Consider the following 17,689-nt stretch of genomic DNA (forward strand, 5'->3'; position numbering starts at 1 on the left):
ATGTATGGCTATACTGAAGAAGGAGTCAGTGGACTCTGAAACGCGTCGACAATAAACCTACAATTTTATCATACCACTAATTGTGTCATGTTCCACTTACAATCCTGCTACATAAATCTACCGTCTCATGGAAGCTGCTGCATCTGGTTTTCAGGCTCTATAACAGTTTTGTCTCCCACAGCCTCATAAGGTGAGTGGTTCTACCTTTAATTATCAACCTTTTAACGTGGATAAGAAGACCCTATTGCACTTTTACATTTCTTTACAATTTGTCAATAACACATATAGTTTCTCCCTGTCTGAGTTATTTTTAATGGTCAACAAAATACGATTTTCCAGTAATTCATATTTCACACTCTAGGTATGATAATGGCTTCTCTGTGTGGGATTTTGGATGTTTAAAGGGATTGTCCACTACTTGGACAACCCCTTCTCATTCCTCATGTTTGGTTCCTAAACTAATCTCCCATGCCGCCACTGTTCCAGCGGCATCGGCACTTGCATTCCTGGGGCTCATGTGAGGTTGTTACGTCTTATGAGCCCTGCGCCCAATCAGCGCTTGTGTCACTGTCCCCACCTTCGCACTAATCGAACATCCTGAGTAAGTCAGAAAGCAGCCGCAGCCCTGGCTTCCTGTTGATGTTCAATCAATTCAAAGATGGGGAGAGTGAAGCTGATTGGGCACAGGGCTCGTGTGATGTAACAAGCCTATGTGAGCCCCGGGAACGTAAGTGCTGACACCACTGGAACAGCAGAGGCATGGAACGGGAGATTGAGTGCTTTTATTTATTTATTTTAATTTAATTTGTTTTATTAAACAATTTTATAAACAATTACACATTGCATTTGGTAATAGAAAGCATCCAGAGACATCACATCAACACAGATTTACATCTCTTACATCGATGAGAACACAATAAAATAAACTGGTCGGATGGGTTTTCGCATGCATATAAATAATTTCTTTGCCCTGTGGATGTCGCATCTTCTGGATTTATACAAAAAGGAGAAAAAAAGGGTATTTACCTAATTAGGATACAATCCAAACTTTGAACCCTCAACCACAACTTATCAAACTTGTGCTGTCTTTATCTCTTTATCCTTTCCATGCTTAGATTGACTCTCATCGTAATATATATGGATCTAAATGTCTGCCCCTATAAGCAACCTCTTTGTCACTTATAACTTGTAGTTTTCTATTTATTCTCACACCCCTTTCAAATTTACTCTCCCACCTCAAACCCTTTGCCTAAGTAGAGACCGAAAGACACGAAGAATTCCAATAGTCCCATATTTTGGAAAATTTTAATGAACAACCTCGGTTTTGGAATACTATCTTTTCGAATGGGATGATTGAGTTAACCAGTGCGATCCAAGATCGCAATGTTGGCTGTGTATTGCCCATCCATCTCAGTGACAACAATTTCCTGGCCAAAAATAAGGTTTCTCTAAAAAAAATCTTAATATAATGATCCCAGGCATCATCCTCCATTACCCAAAAAGGCAAATCAGAGGATCACATGGAATGGGGATGGATACTAAGGAAGATAATAAAGAGGTTCCTGCCAGAAGGACCTAATAATGGAGCAGTCCCAAATTAAATGAACAAAGTCAGCATCTATGGTATGACATCGTAAACATTCTGAATTAGAGGAACGTCCCATTTGATATAGTCTGAGGGGTGTGAGGTATGACTGATGAATAATATATAGCTGAATCAGCTTATTATTGATGGAGGGGGAGACAAAGAACGGGGACTCCAAAACTTCCTCCCATTCCTCCTCCCCCATATTCGGAATTAGAAGTCTCCACTTATTTTTTGTAAAGGGTTCCGATCTAAGCCTGTTGATAGCAAGTATGTATACAAGCTGGATATAAGACCTTGTGGACCTTGAGAATTAAGTATTCCTATTAAGGGAAATGAGGAAATAGTTTGATTTATTTCTAAATTTTGTAAGTGAGATCTGAGCCCAGTTCTAAGTTGATGGTACCTGAAGAATTGAGATCTTGGAATTTTGAATTTATTTTGCACCCGTTCAAATGACATCAGTATAGACCTTTCATAAATGTCTTTTAACAAATAGACCCCACTAGCTATCCAAAAGGGGGCAGATGGATGTTCCACTAATGTCGCAAAGCACGGATTCCCCCATATAGGTATTCAGCTATAACATGTGTAAAGTCAATTCTTTTGTTTGCCTGTTTCCATACCGTTCTCGCCAATGTATGTAGGGGTAACAACTTAATGGTAGTCGATTTATTAAATTCTAAAAAACCCAATAAACAACCTGTGCCTAAAAACGTGTGGCAAGTGGTTCTCAGAATTCGGTAACTGGGAGTCCGGCATCCAACTACGGATCGCTTTTAGTTGACCTGCTAAATAATATAGATGGAAGTCAAGCAGAGCTGCTCCTCCCATATCTTTACGACTTTGAACGATAGATAACCTGAGTTTATGTCTGGAGTTTCCCCAAATAAATGTGGACATCAAAGAGTTAAGAGATGTGAAGAATTTTTTAGGGACCGGTACTGCACCATGTTGTAATATATAATTAAATTTAGGGAGGAAGATCATCTTAATTAAGTTAATCCTTCCTGACACTGATAGCGGTAATCTCCCCCACAAGGAAAATTTACATTTAGCTTATTATTCTAATAAAGGGAGAGTATTACTTTAGAGGTCCTCTCTATCATTTCTAACAATCACAATTCCCATGTATCTGAAACAGGACACTACAGGTAAAGGAGATAACGCTTCCAAATCAGTATTCGGAGTGGGCGACAGAGACATAAGAGAAGACTTATCCCAATTTATAAAGAGATCCGAATATTCACTAAATTTATCAATAGTAGATATAACAGATGGGAGAGTATCTTTAACCTTGTCCATAAAAATTATCATGTCATCTGCATATAAACCAATTTTGTCAGTTCTGTTTGCAATTGTAATTCCACTGATATCCTCAGATAATCGTATTCTTATAGCCAATGCTTCAATTGCTAGAGCGAATAGAACCGGAGACAAAGGGCATCCCTTTTGGTTCCCCATTCCAATGAAGAAGATGTGGAGGATATATTATTTATCACTATCTTAGCTTTGGGGGCCGCGTACAATGTTTGAATCCAGACCCGAAATTTAGGGCCATGACCAAATTTCTCTAGGCAAGCAAATAAAAACGGCCACTCCAACGAGTCAAAAGCCTTGGCCGTATCCAATGAAGTCAAGGCTCAATCATTTCCCGGTATCAAAGAGCTATATTGAGCTATTGATTGCTCCCTTCTAATGTTAATAGAAGTATTTTTTCCTGGCATAAAACCTGTTTGGTCCGGCTGGACAACAGATAGTATCACCTTATTAAGTTTCATGGCTAGAATTTTTGTAAGAATTTTGTAATACACGTTTAATAGTGAAATAGGGCAATATGATCCACACTCCAGAGGATCTTTCCCCTTTTTTTTTAGGACAATAATATTGGCATCATAAAAGGATTCAGGCAAGGAACCACTTTGCATCACCTCTGAGAAAGTCTCTAAAAGGTGCGGCATCAAGACCTTTTGGTATCTATGGTAGAGCTCTAGTGGTAGGCCATCAGGGCCCGGAGCGTTACCCTAAGCCTTATCTGCCAAGGCTGCATTTATTTCCTTTAAAGAGATATCTGCATCTAAAAGGGATTGTTGTGAGACACTTAATTTGGGAAAATCAAGATCTGCCAAATAAGTGAGACATTCTAATTTATTATGGGCACTTTGGGATTTATATAATGATTTATAAAAGTTATGAAAGCTACTTAGAATATCTTCTGCCGTAGTGACTATCTGGCCCCCTAATGTTCGAATCCTAAGAATAGCACTAGAGTCTTTATGTTTGCGGACCATAAAGGCCAACAACTTACTTGATTGGTTCCCCAATTCAAAATATGATTGTCTAGTGAAGAATAGTTTACATTTAGATTTAGTGTCAACGTTTTGTGTATACAATCTATAGGAATGTAGCCAGTTTACTCTATTCTCATCATAAAGGGTCTGAAACATAAGTCTGTTCAGCTTCCTTTAACCTATGTTCAAACTCGGTATCAACCTGTGAAGTCGTTCTCTTGATGTATGTAATAGTGGAGGAGAGGCATCCTCTAAGGTATGCCTTCAGTGTATCCCAAAAAATCTTAATATTCCTTGGCAACAGATGTACTTCCACTAAACAGTCTATTTGATCCGGTATTCTATCATCAGGACCAATTAATTTTAACCAAAAGGGATTAAGTTTCCATGTGGGTCTGTCTCGTACCTGGTCAAATTTAAGCGTTAGTATCACCGGACTATGGTCTGAGATCCCTCTTACCCCATGCTCAATACTATGTACCCACGTTGCGATATTACTAGGAATGAAAATATAATCTAACCGCGATAACGTAGATTTGGTTGAGGAGTAACATGTGTATTCTTTAGTTCCGGGGTCATGTAATCTCCACAAGTCTATCCAACCAATACTCTCCATATAGGTTGAAAACAAATTAGAAAATGGTGTTATTGTCGTTCTGGTGTTGTCACCAATTCTCAATCTATTTAAATTTTCATCCATAATCCGGTTGAAATCCCCCATACACAAGACCTGAGCATCCGGGTAGTTTAGTGCGAAGCTTACTGCCTTTTGGACAATTATTAGATTAGCAGGAGGTGGGTTTTATATACATAGTATTACATACTCTCTAGAATCAATTATAGCATTTATAAAAACAAATCTTCCCTCTGAGTCTCTGCGGGCCTCCCAGCTAATGGCCTTGTGGATTAAAAGCGAAACTCCTTTTGAACAGCTTGTATGGTAAGAGTGTATTGACCATTGCAGCCAGGGTTTATTTAGCCACCTAGCTGAATCTCTAGTGAGGTGTGTTTCGACCAAAGCCAGGATATGTGGCTGGTAATTTTTGATTTGCGAGAATACTTTAACCCTCTTCTTAGGGGATTTAAGACCTCTTATATTCCATGTCATACATTTCAGTTGCGATGCCATTTACCTAATATAAGAAGATGGGAATAAATATGAGGGGTAGAAACAAAAGGCCATTACACAATTACTGCTCATATTCATTATTTCCCGTTTGACGTATCCAATAATTTCCACCCAATTTATATATTTATGGGGCTCACCAGGTTGATCTATCGCCCCTATAGGTCCCAACAAATTATATTGCATGGAGACAAAGCAAAAAGGATTGAGCACTTTGACAGCATTCAACTTGTAAACAACAACCCTAAACACAACCAAAACAAGAAGTAAACTTTTCTTATAACGCTTCCTTTCGGGGAATACCAACACTGATCCCAGTGTGAGGTATTATGTTGTCTTTGACGATGCAAAGTCTGAACTCCCGCATATGTAAAAGGTGTATCAAATTACATCAAACCCAATATTCAATATAGGAACGGAGGCACAAAAGGTGTCTGTCACCCTTTTCCAGGCTCTAGGTGCAATTGGAGCCACTCCAACGCTTCCTCCGGGGTAGCAAAGAAAGTAGTAGAGTTTCCAGAAACAATTCTGAGACAAGCAGGATAAGCCATTGCATAGATAATCCCTTTGTCTTTAAGTTTCTTCTTTACATCCATAAATTGGGCTCTCTGTTTTTGTAGTTCCACAGAAAAATCAGGGAAAATAGAAATTGCAGAATTGTTGTATTTAATAGAGCCTTTTTGTCATGCTAAACTCAGGATGGTATCTCTGACCTTAGAATTCATCAGTCTAGCAAGAAGGGGTCTAGGAGGGGCCCCAGGAGGGGGGGGGTTTGCTGGAACTCTGTGGGCCCTTTCCACAGCAAAGACCGGGGAGTATTCATCTCCTAGGGTAGATTTAAGCCAATTTTCCAAATAGATTTCAGGATGCTGACCCTCTGTTCGTTCTGGTAGGCCAATAATTCATATATTATTTCTTCGCATTTGATTTTCTAGGTCATCAGCTTTTTGGCGCCAGGTGTTATGGATCCCGCCACCTTGGTCAACTTATTAACAATAGGTGGCAGTTTATCTTCCAGTTCTGATACCCTTGTCTCAGCCTTAGTGACACGTTTCTTCATAGTTTGCATGTCTTGGCGGAGTAGGCCCACATCTGAAAGAACCTCCTCTATCTATCCGGTCACAGTTCTTGCAAGTGGATATAGCTTCTAAAAGTTGGTCAGCAACTTGCTTCAAAGTCATTTCTTCGTGTCACACCCCTCCTCCTCATCAGATACATTACTCTTACGTTGATCCGTTGTTTTATGTGACAAGGATGTTGGCCCCTTTCTCAATCGAGAATTTTCCTGGGGGTCCCCTCTGGCAAAGTCTTTCAATTTATTTTCTATACTAGAGTTTTTCCCTCGGCTCATTTTGTAACGTTATAGGCAGAATATATTGTATTATGTTTACTCCAATTGTATATTATGCAGATTTATTATGTAGAGGTCAGTGTCTGGACAATGCTGCCACCTGGTATCTTTACTGCAGCGGTGCCTCAGTAATATCTTTTATAAATTATATGCCAGTTTCAGTAGAAAACATATGTTATTTCCAATAATAAAAGTTGGAGGAAATAGTGGTTTCTGGTTGCTTTGTATATTGTTTCAGTCACTCTGTGTACCATATATGAATGCAAGGGACTAAATATAGGCTGAGAGTCTCATGCCCCAGGGCTTACACTTCCCCTTGCAGAGTTAGGATGTGGCTGCTGTGTTTCCCTCCTTCAGATATTCCAATGGCCCCTAGACAGGCCTCGGGACCGGGTTGTCCGGTACACTCACTGCTGCACCTCTCCAGAAGCCCGTCGCTCCTCAGGCCTTTCAGAGGGAGACCGACTGTCAGCATATATTTTCAGTGGCGCCTGTGAGCTGCGCCACGTGTAGAACCCTCAAGATGGCCGCCGCTCCTCAGAGAGTTTACTCTGCCGTGGTCCACAGAGCGCGATGGATCAGAGCCCTCTCCGTAGCAGTTCCTCAGAAGCCCAGCCGCTCCCCGCTTCTCCGGAGCTGTGCTGCAGGGCACATAAATGAAAATCAGGGTCTGGTGAGTATAGGATTATGAGCCGGATAGCGGGAGCTCAGATCTCCTGCGTCCTCTCAGCTCCTCAGCATCGCCATGCCCCGAGTGCTTTTATTTTTAACAAGGCCAAACACAAGAAATGACAAGCGGTTGTCCTAGTAGTGCACAACCTCTTTAACAAGAAAAAAATTTCAACTAAAACATTTCTAACATTCTGAACATGAAAAAGGCTTCTCCCCTTTGTGAGTTCTCTGATGTTTATTAAGAGTTGATTTCCGTGTAAAACATTTCCCACATTCTGAACAGGAAAAAGGCTTCTCCTGTGTGTGAGTTCTCTGGTGCTTAACCAAATCTGATTTCTGGTTAAAACATTTCTCACATTCTGAACATGAGAAAGGCTTCTCCCCTGTATGAGTTCTTTGGTGACTAACAAGATTCCATTTCAGGCTAAAACTTTTCCCACATTCGGAACAGGGAAAAGGCTTCTCCCCTGTGTGGCTTCTCTGGTGGATAACCAAATCTGATTTCTGGCTAAAACATTTCTCACATTCCAAACAGGAAAAAGGCTTCTCCCCTGTGTGAATTCTCTGGTGCTTAACAAAACTTGATTTCTGTGTGAAATATTTCCCACATTCTGAACAGGAAAATGGCTTCTCCCCTGTGTGAAGTCTCTGGTGACCATCAAGATTAGATTTCTGGTTAGAATATTTCCCACACTTGGAACAAGAAAATCTATTTTCTGCTGCGTGAATTTTTTGATATTTAAGAAAAGACTTTTCGAGGGAAAAACTATCTTCATATTCTGAAAGTGAAAATGGCTTCTTTGCATTAGGAGCAGTTTGTTGTTTAATGCTTATTTTGTGACTTTGACTTTCCTTAGTAGTCACTAATGAATCAGAAGACAGGACCTGTTTCAAAGGATCAGATGATAGCTCTTTGCTGTGAAGGGATGATGGTATATCTGGAGTAATGGCATTCATTTCAATTGTATCCTCTGGGATCTCAAGATCATCTGATTTAAAAATTGAAAATGTCAGCTGTCCCTCTGATCTCCTGGTACAGTCATCTGCCAAGAAGAAAACCAATTATTATTTTTGAATTATTTTTTTAATTTCTACTTAAACTGGAAAGTTATGTAAAATATTGAATTATTCACCAGGACAATAACATTTCACAGTCTAATAGAAAACCTCATAGGATGAACCAGTGGATCGTAGTGTTCAACTGTTTGTTAATTCCTCCTCCGAAATATGGAATAAAAAGCCACCAAACCATGTTATGTAGGCAAAAATAATACCAATAAAAACTTCTACTCATCTCACAAAAAACAAGCCCCCACTCAGGTCCATCATATATCAGTGGAAAAACAGGTTTCCACATTATTAGTGGCTCCAAGGCTCCTGAAAAGCAACATAGCTTCCATAAACTAATCCAGCAATATCCGCTCTCCCAAAGTTAAATCTCACCCTCACTTCTGAGCCTTGCAGTGTGCCCAAACCACATTCAGCATCCATGTATTTGACATTACTATAGTGAGAAGACCCTACTTAATTTACGGAGTGTGTCTCCTGTAGCACAATCTGGGTACTATGTGTTTGGGAATAAAATGGCAAATGTGCAATTTTCACTCTCCAACATCCATTTCGTGATAATTTCTGGAAAGCGGCTGTGGAGTCAAAATAGTCACTACTCCCATAGATGAATTCACTGTGTCCCATATCCTCTGGAATCTGCTCCTGCGATGTGTGCTTCTGTCACCAGGCGCCGCCTTATTCATTCTGCAGGCGGCGCTGGTGATGGAGGAGATGTCAGAACCAGAAGCCCTGGATGGTGCAGCCTCTGTCCAGCCACTAAGATTAGGGTGCCTGGAACCAGTAGTACCATCCAGTCTGGCAGTATGGGTGTGTGTACAGTCCAGCTGGAGTAATCTGCTCCCTACTCCAGCCAACTGGAGAGCACCACACCCTACTAAAGGTGGAAGCATATTGCCGGGAGCTGCCAGATACAGCCTTGTTCGCCTCTGGTTCAGTCCTCTGTGCTCAGCTCCCAGCTTGTGTATTTGTTTCCTGTTGTGACCTCGGCCCGTTTACTGACTACTCTTGTATCTTCTGATTTTGTATTTTTTCTGCCCTCCTGGTTCTGACCCGGCTGCCTGACTGTTCTTGTTCTGATCTCACACCACTGAACAGCAAGTAACACCGTGGCCCAAGCTTAGGGGTCTCTGTGTAAGTCCAGATCCATGTAGAGGGGTTAAAGGGTGATGAGCAAGGCAATCCCTGGGATCTGGAAAATAGAGTAGATAGTGACAAGCCTGTTCGTGGTGGCCATCTTTTGAGCTGCCAGGTGACTATGAACAGCGCCTCCAATACATTGTGTCTGCACACTATTCCAGCAAGATCTGCATTCAGATAACTAAATGGCGCTCCTTCCCTTCTTAACCTGCCATGTGCCCAGACAGTAGTGTATAACCATATATAGGGGATTGTTGGATTCAAGAGAAGTTGGAAAATAATTTGTAAGGTCCATTTGTTTCAGATTATCATTTGTGAAGTTATCACCTCATAAAAGAGACACAAGTCAGATCTGAAAAATGGGCTGATGAGGAACACAAAACTGGCTGTGGGAAGTGGTTAAATCTGAGTATTTTGGGCACTAACTGCTGTAGTCAAAAACTGAGTATAGTCAATAACACATCTACTGAAATGATCAAACTCAACAGTCTTTATCAGTAAAAAATGAGTAACTAGTGGAGAAACCTCTCTGGGGTAATTAGAGTATGGGGCTCAGTGGCTCTTGGCAATCTAAACTATCATAAGGGCCAATATTTTCTGTCAGCTGAGATTGAAGAAGAAATATTAGAATTTTAAAGAGAACTTTTTATAATAGTGCAGAGATGAGGGGTCTTAAATTTAGATTTTGAGCATTTGGAAGAGGCAATAGAGACCAGACCTTCTTTTAAATACCAAAAGGGAGTTACAGACTCACAAAAGGGAGGGCGGTCGATCCCACCACAATCAACCTATCATACAGAATAAACCTGTAAAAAAGACATTTTTTTATTATATGTTACATCCTCAACAACAACGTATATATAAGGGAGAGCTCCAACACTAAACCGAAGTTGCATTCATTTATGGTAGACCATTGGAGCTACTATGAGTCCGGAGCAGAAGAGTAGAGAAAGTATTAGTGCCCCCATTTCAGGAGAGATTGTGCAGTAATCTGAATTCCTTAGGATTGAAAACATAATGGAATTTATGACGTGGAGTGAATCTATGAAACCAGGGCTCGAGCCATGCCAACACAATAAATGTATATTACAGCCATCAGCCACGCACAGCTTAGAGATATATCATGGCACAGGTGTAATGTTTTTTGTGTAATTTATCGCAATCCTGTTTGAAGTTAGTTGGTTTTAAAAGAAATTGAAAAGTCAGGATAAAGGGAAACTCTGTTGTTATTGTACAGAAATTCACACTTGACCCTCACTGCACATTTAATGTTGTCAATCATAAAAGTGAAGTTTGGCCAGAAAGACTGGACCTGGTCTTGTAGGGACCATATGATCATATTCAGCAGCACAGAAGGGAGAGAAGGTAGATTCATCCAATAATATATCAGGGATCTAGGAAGCCAACAGCATCATTACCCTCCACTTTCTCTTACAGGCCCATCATAATATTATTTTCTAATTTGTCAGCACATTCTAGGTACGCTGTCATTTGGCTTTGTAGTTTACAGATCTGGGCAGGTAACGGTCAGCATCTTCTTATTCCAGGGGGGTAAGTGGATCTTCGAGGTTATAACCTCTATAGAAAATGGCTTTCAAAGCCCAAAGTCATTTGAACAGTTTTCGGTGGAGGAGAATGTTGTGGTCTAGAGGCAAAATGGTGATCACACGATTGTGATACGGCCGGACTACACTACCGATAAAGCAACCACAGCCGGTGACTGAGATGAATCTGTGACGTCTCTGAATTTAGTGATTACTACTCACCTGGACGGTTATCTGTAGGAATCTCCTCTTTACACCACTCATCACCCCTCACATATCTCTCTGTACTATGATTATGGGTCAGATCTTCACCCTGAAACAAATATTGCAAAAGTTACAGATAGATTGAGAACTCACATCTATGATCAGCTCTAATCCTGCCATCTCCACCGTTCTCATTACACAAGTATAAAACATATAATACTGGTGAATAAAACAAGACTGAGCACAAGAACTTCACAGCCGTCTACACATCATAGGGGAGATCTCATGACACCTTCTCTCCATCTACCTGATGATCCTGAGGAACATTGGGATCTTCTTGTTTACAGTCCTGTGAAAGACGAGGACAGGGACATCTCTCTGGTGTTGTCCTTTTGCTGGATAGATCTGGAGGAAATACATACAGGGACTGAATTCATTCTTTACATACAGATAATTATAGTCCGTGTGTATTTAGTCCTGTATATTACCTGGTGATGTGAGGGGCTGGGGTACCTCCATCATGACATCCTTGTACAGATCTTTGTGTCCTTCTAAATACTCCCACTCCTCCATGGAGAAATAGACGGCGACATCCTGACACCTTATAGGAGCCTGACACATACAATGATATCGTCATCCGCCCGATCCCTTCATATCGTTACTGTATAATGTCCCAGTATTCCCAGCAGTGTCACCTCTCCAGCTAGCAGCTCAATCATCTTGTAGGCGAGTTCTAGGATCTTCTGGTCATTGAAGTCCTCATGCATCTGGGGTTGAGGTGGAGGCCCCATGATTGGGCTCAGGGGTCTTCCCCATCCCTCAGACACAGGGTCCTGACAGCGCTCACTAGAGGTCTTCTTCACTACTGTGTAATCCTGGTAATGGAGAGACAAATTAATAAAGCTCACTATAGACATTTCCAGAGTCCTCACCTCTCCAGTTCTGTCCATCTGTTATTCCCATAGATAAGAATGATGTAATGTGACGTCATCAGAATCTCTCACCTCTCCAGTAAGCTGGAAGAGGATCTCTAGGGTGAGGTGTAATATCCTCTCCGTCATCTTGTCTCTGTCCATGTCCATCTTTGATAGGTAAATCAGGAAAATTATCTTCTATGGAAGATCTTCACTGAGAGGATCCAATATTGTAAAGACTTGAATGAGAAGAAGATGAGCCGATGTAGCATCATAATGAATTCTGTGTAATAATATAATTACTGGAGACAATAAGGGGAAACATATCAGGAGATAGAATGTGTAGATGTTGTATTCTCTAGTCTTATATGGACTGGAATATAAGTTGAATTGCTGACTAAGACATCTCCTCCATGCTCCCAATCAATGGATGTGCTCCTTACTGCTTTGGCAACTGATTGACTGTAGGAATCACAAGTTTGTTGGCACTGACCAGTAAATACAGAAACTGGCGGTGGGGGCCCAAGCAGCAATTGTATAATAATAATAATACAACATTCTGATTTTTTCCCTGGCATCTACTAATAAAACCTATATATTTTAGGCCACAGATAACAAGCAGTCTCTTCCTCGGAGTCTGCATCTTCCATAACGCTAATTCTCGTCTCATTTTCTGACACTGGAATCAGCATTAGTAATACTGCAGGAGATATTCATTATACGTGACATGAGAAATAACTACTTCACGATGAGGACGACAGACATATATTTGGCCAGAGTCCGTCACTAACTACATCACCAACGGCCGTGTATATGTATGTTTCCCGCCTTCCGCGGACTGTAATATTCTATCACGTTAGATCCCATGTCTAATTCACACACAGAAGTTTGAGGAATTTATGAAAGCTTGTTTGTAAGAACACCAACACAAGAGTTATTTGATGCCAATGTCTCCATGTACAGTGTTTTTTTCCCTCTGGATGGGCAATACGTTTTTTATAGTTGGGTCGTATGTATCTATCAGCGGAACAAAAACAAAATCATTGTGATTCTTATAAAGGTGGCAACACAAAAACACCCTAAATATAAGATTTTTAAAACAACCTCACAATTTGTAAATCTTATGGGTAAATTATTATCTAACCATTTGATTAGAACTGATATTATTAAGCTAAAGTATCTAAACAGACTTTCTTTCAAATCCATAAAGGGGCACTTTTCCATGTTTGTCATGCCAGAACTGTTCAAGGATTAAAGGTGATAGTTTTCCCACCAATTAGAAGGGATACCTGTGGATATTGGTGTTTTTTTACCTGCTAAGGTATATGCCCACGATCAGGAAATAGCAGTGTTTTGGAAGTAGCCTATACTGGCTCCATCCAAAACGCTGTGTTCTAATCACGCAGTTAAATCCGCATGTGTTCAGTGAACCATGTGGATTTAACACATCCAATACATTCTGTTGTGAAAATTTCTGTTGCGGAGACGAGCGTTTCTGCAACAGAAATGGACATGCGGATGCTTGTAAACCCGCGCCGTGGGTGAGTTTACGCAGCATCAAATAGATGTAGAACGCAGAGTTTTGGACGCAGCGCAGGTGAGCTGCATCCAAAACGCTGCTATTCCTGATCGTGGGCACATACCTTTACAGTTCTGGTGTGATTTACTCAATAAAGTGCCTTGTGATAAAGTGGATGTTGGACAAACAGAACAATCAATTAAAATCAGACTGAAGGAACATCGCTTCTCTATTTGGCTCTATGAATCTTGGATGAAATTCCACTGCGGCCCCTGCAAGAAAAAGAATGAAGAAGAGCAGAAGTTTGGTGAGACCACCGTGGCCAGACATTTCTCGGAAACGGTGATAAAAGTTCTGATCTCCAATAGTCGGTGTTAGAAGAAACGACCACAGCAGATTCACAATCACAACGCAGTAAACTTCTACAGAGACGTGTTCTGAATTTAGTCCCTGGAATCACTTTCTCCCAAAGGGTTAAATGACGTCTGTAACTTCATTGTCTTTCTATGAAGCTTCTTCTCTGAACTTTATTCCTCTGTTCTCTGCTGTATTTATATTACTCTCCGGAATTAGGAATGTATTAAATCCTATAGAAACTGCTGAGACACAATCATCTCTAATTCTGTGTTCCCAGGATTATTCTTGTGGGAATCGGCTGCGGTATCTCCTGTGCAATATATTTCTAGTATTAACAGGTTAGAATCCTGTAACTCAATGGACGGTGGTGGTTGTTTGTTTCTTGTGTCATGTATTATCTTTATGTAATGTGTGTGTATTGGTTCTGACATTCGAGATCTTCTTGTCATGAGACAATCACTATATAAGAAACACCCAAGGGATAGGACGCTGGCTTTTAAAAGGTGTCCAACCTCGAAACATTGCAACAGGTGCGTTTTCCAACAACTTTCTTTCCATGATGTCTCCATGAAACGCTGCTTGTGCCTATAGCGAGACATACGAGACGTCAATATGCCATGGACTACATCGGAACTGCGGGGATAATAAATTGGTGAATGAGGGACTGGCTCTTGTCTTTATTTAATTCTCTCTTTTTATGTCTTTCAGGTTGCCATTTGTGGACTATGTCGGAATCCTTGGACTACCTCGGACCAGCAAGGCTTTTTTTAATTAATAAATTGGTGAACCAGGCAGTGTTTTTCGTGTGTGTTTTTTTTTTTTAGCTTACTGGGTTAGTAATGGGGGTGTCGGATAGATGTCTCTCCAATACTAACCCCTGGGATTGAGACCAGCTGACATAGACTCCCAAAAATATTGCGCCAAATGCCAATGCACCATGATAATCGGCAAGAGCCTGGCAAAGTGCAGCAAAGGGCCATCATATTCATGGACCTTCCTAGCCAGATAATATCAGCTCCCAGGTGTCTGTTTTACCTTGGCCGGTTATCAAAAATATGTTTCTAAATTCATTATTTATTTAATAGGTTTAAAAAAAAAGGCAAAAGGGGTTTTCCCACGAATGAAATTTCATTTAAAAAATTGTCTGTGTCTGACCGTGTACGGAGCATACCACATCTCCTGTGCGGGGGAGGAAGGAAAAGACAATACAGACATTACAGCAGGAGATCACAGAGGATTCATTTTGTGAGATAAAATATTTCACTGTCTGTTTTTAAACAATATTTTACCTCACAAAATGAATCCTCTGCGATCCCCTGCTGTAATGTCTGTATACTCTTTTGCTTCATCTCCTGCCCAGGAGATGTGGTATGTTCCGTACACGGTCAGACACAGACAATATTTTAACCCCTTAAGCCCCGAGGGTGGTTTGCACGTTAATGACCGGGCCAATTTTTACAATTCTGACCACTGTCACTTTATGAGGTAATTACTCTGGAACGCTTCAACGTATTCCCCTGATTCTGAGATTGTTTTTTTGTGACATATTGTACTTCATGATTGTGGAAAAATTTCTTCAATATCACTTGCGTTTATTTGTGAAAAAAAAACGGAAATTTGGCGAAAATGTTGAAAATTTTGCAATTTTCAAAATTTGAATTTTTATGCCCTTAAATCAGAGAGATATGTCACACAAAAGAGTTAATAAATAACATTTCCCACATGTTTACTTTACATCAGCACAATTTTGGAACCAAAATTTTTTTTTGTTAGGGATCTATAAGGGTTAAAAGTTGACCAGCGATTTCTCATTTTTCCAACAAAATTTACAAAACCATTTTTTTAGGGACCACATCACATTTGAAGTCACTTTGAGGGGTCTTTATGACAGAAAATACCCAAAAGTGACACCATTCTAAAAACTGCACCCCTCAAGGTGCTCAAAACCACATTCAAGAACTTTATTAACCCTTCAGGTGCTTCACAGGAATTTTTTGAATGTGGAAGAAAAAAATGAACATTTAACTTTTTTCACAAAAATGTTATTTTAGACCCAATTTTTTTTATTTTCACAGGGGTAACAAGAAAAAATGGACCCCAAAATTTGTTGTGCAATTTCCCCTGGGCACGCAGATACCCAATATTTGGGGAAAAAACACTGTTTGGGCGCACGGCAGGGCTCGGAAGGGAAGGAGCGCCATTTGACTTTTTGATTGTAAAATTTGCTTGAATAATTAGCGGACGCCATGTTGTGTTTGGAGAGCCCCTGTGTGCCCAAACTTTGGAGCTCCCCCACAAGTGACCCCATTTTGGAAACTAGACCCCCCCAAGGCACCTTTATAGATACATAGTGAGCACTTGGAACCCCCAGGTGCTTCACAAATTGATTCGTAAAAATGAAAAAGTGAAAAAAAAAACACTTTTTCATTTTTACGAATCAATTTGTGAAGCACCTAGGGGTTCCAAGTGCTCACTATGCATCTAGATAGGTGCCTTGGGGGGTCTAGTTTCCAAAATGGGGTCACTTGTGGGGGAGCTCCAATGTTTGGGCACACAGGGACTCTCTAAATGCAACATGGTATCCGCTAACAAATTGAATGGAAAATCGGCTCAAATTGTTAGCGGACACCACATTGCGTTTGGAGAGCCCCTCTGTGCCCAAACTTTGGAGCTCCCCCACAAGTGACCCCATTTTGGAAACTAGACCCCCCAAGGCACCATTATAGATGCATAGTGAGCACTTGGAACCCCCAGGTGCTTCACAAATTGATTCGTAAAAATGAAAAAGTGAAAAAAAAAACACTTTTTCATTTTTACGAATCAATTTGTGAAGCACCTAGGGGTTCCAAGTGCTCACTATGCATCTAGATAGGTGCCTTGGGGGGTCTAGTTTCCAAAATGGGGTCACTTGTGGGGGAGCTCCAATGTTTGGGCACACAGGGACTCTCTAAATGCAACATGGTATCCGCTAACAAATTGAATGGAAAATCGGCTCAAATTGTTAGCGGACACCACATTGCGTTTGGAGAGCCCCTCTGTGCCCAAACTTTGGAGCTCCCCCACAAGTGACCCCATTTTGGAAACTAGACCCCCCAAGGCACCTTTATAGATGCATAGTGAGCACTTGGAAGCCCCAGGTGCTTCACAAATTGATTCGTAAAAATGAAAAAGTGAAAAAAAAAACACTTTTTCATTTTTACGAATCAATTTGTGAAGCACCTAGGGGTTCCAAGTGCTCACTATGAATATAGATAGGTGCCTTGGGGGGTCTAGTTTCCAAAATGGGGTCAATTGTGGGGGAGCTCCAAAGTTTGGGCACACAGGGGCTTTCCAAACGCAACATGGTGTCCGCTAACAATTTGAGCCGACAATTTGTTAGCGGATATCATGTTGCATTTGGAGAGTCCCTGTGTGCCCAAACATTGGAGCTCTCCCACAAGTGACCCCATTTTGGAAACTAGACCCCCCAAGGCACCTATCTAGATTCATAGTGAGCACTTGGAACCCCAGGTGCTTCACAAATTGATTCATAAAAATGAAAAAGTGTTTTTTTTTTCACTTTTTCATTTTTACGAATCAATTTGTGAAGCACCTGGGGGTTCCAAGTGCTCACTATGCATCTAGATAGGTGCCTTGGGGGGTCTAGTTTCCAAAATGGGGTCACTTGTGGGGGAGCTCCAATGTTTGGGCACACAGGGGCTCTCCAAACGCAACATGGCATCCGCTAACAATTTGAGCCGATTTTGCATTCAATTTGTTAGCGGACACCATGTCGCGTTTGGAGAGCCTGTGATGTGCCTAAACAGTGGAGCTCCCCCACAAGTGTCCCCATTTTGGAAACTATACCCCTCAAGGATTTTATTAAGGTGTATAGTGAACATTTTGAACCCAGAGGTACGGCACAGAATTTGTTTACAT

General features: G+C 40.9%; 1 protein-coding gene across 1 annotated transcript; it reads right to left on the reverse strand.

Annotated features, from left to right (window-relative positions):
- Window positions 1-669: 669 nt before the first annotated feature.
- Window positions 670-12,217, reverse strand: LOC141198597 (uncharacterized). Its single transcript, XM_073663020.1, has 6 exons — window positions 11,986-12,217; window positions 11,677-11,856; window positions 11,470-11,593; window positions 11,289-11,386; window positions 11,000-11,090; window positions 670-8,068 (listed from the first exon to the last, which is right to left on the reverse strand). The coding sequence occupies exons 1-6, from the start codon at window positions 12,061-12,063 to the stop codon at window positions 7,209-7,211; spliced, it is 1,431 nt and encodes a 476-aa protein (XP_073519121.1). The 5' UTR covers window positions 12,064-12,217; the 3' UTR covers window positions 670-7,208.
- Between the last annotated feature and the right edge of the window lie 5,472 nt (window positions 12,218-17,689).

Source organism: Phyllobates terribilis, unplaced genomic scaffold (genome assembly GCF_046119375.1).
Source record: "Phyllobates terribilis strain yellow unplaced genomic scaffold, ASM4611937v1 Scaffold_98__1_contigs__length_5973952, whole genome shotgun sequence".
Lineage (NCBI taxonomy): Eukaryota > Metazoa > Chordata > Amphibia > Anura > Dendrobatidae > Phyllobates > Phyllobates terribilis.

What these genes read in the sequence shown, in the direction of transcription:
- LOC141198597 (XM_073663020.1), bottom strand. Translation starts at nt 12,063, where the DNA reads ATGGACATGGACAGAGACAAGATGACGGAGAGGATATTACACCTCACC. An exon ending in CCAGCCCCTCACATCACCAG is followed by an intron (nt 11,387 to 11,469) that starts GTAATATACAGG and finishes TATTTCCTCCAG; the next exon opens with ATCTATCCAGCAAAAGGACA. An exon ending in TCCTACAGATAACCGTCCAG is followed by an intron (nt 8,069 to 10,999) that starts GTGAGTAGTAAT and finishes TCTTCTTGGCAG; the next exon opens with ATGACTGTACCAGGAGATCA.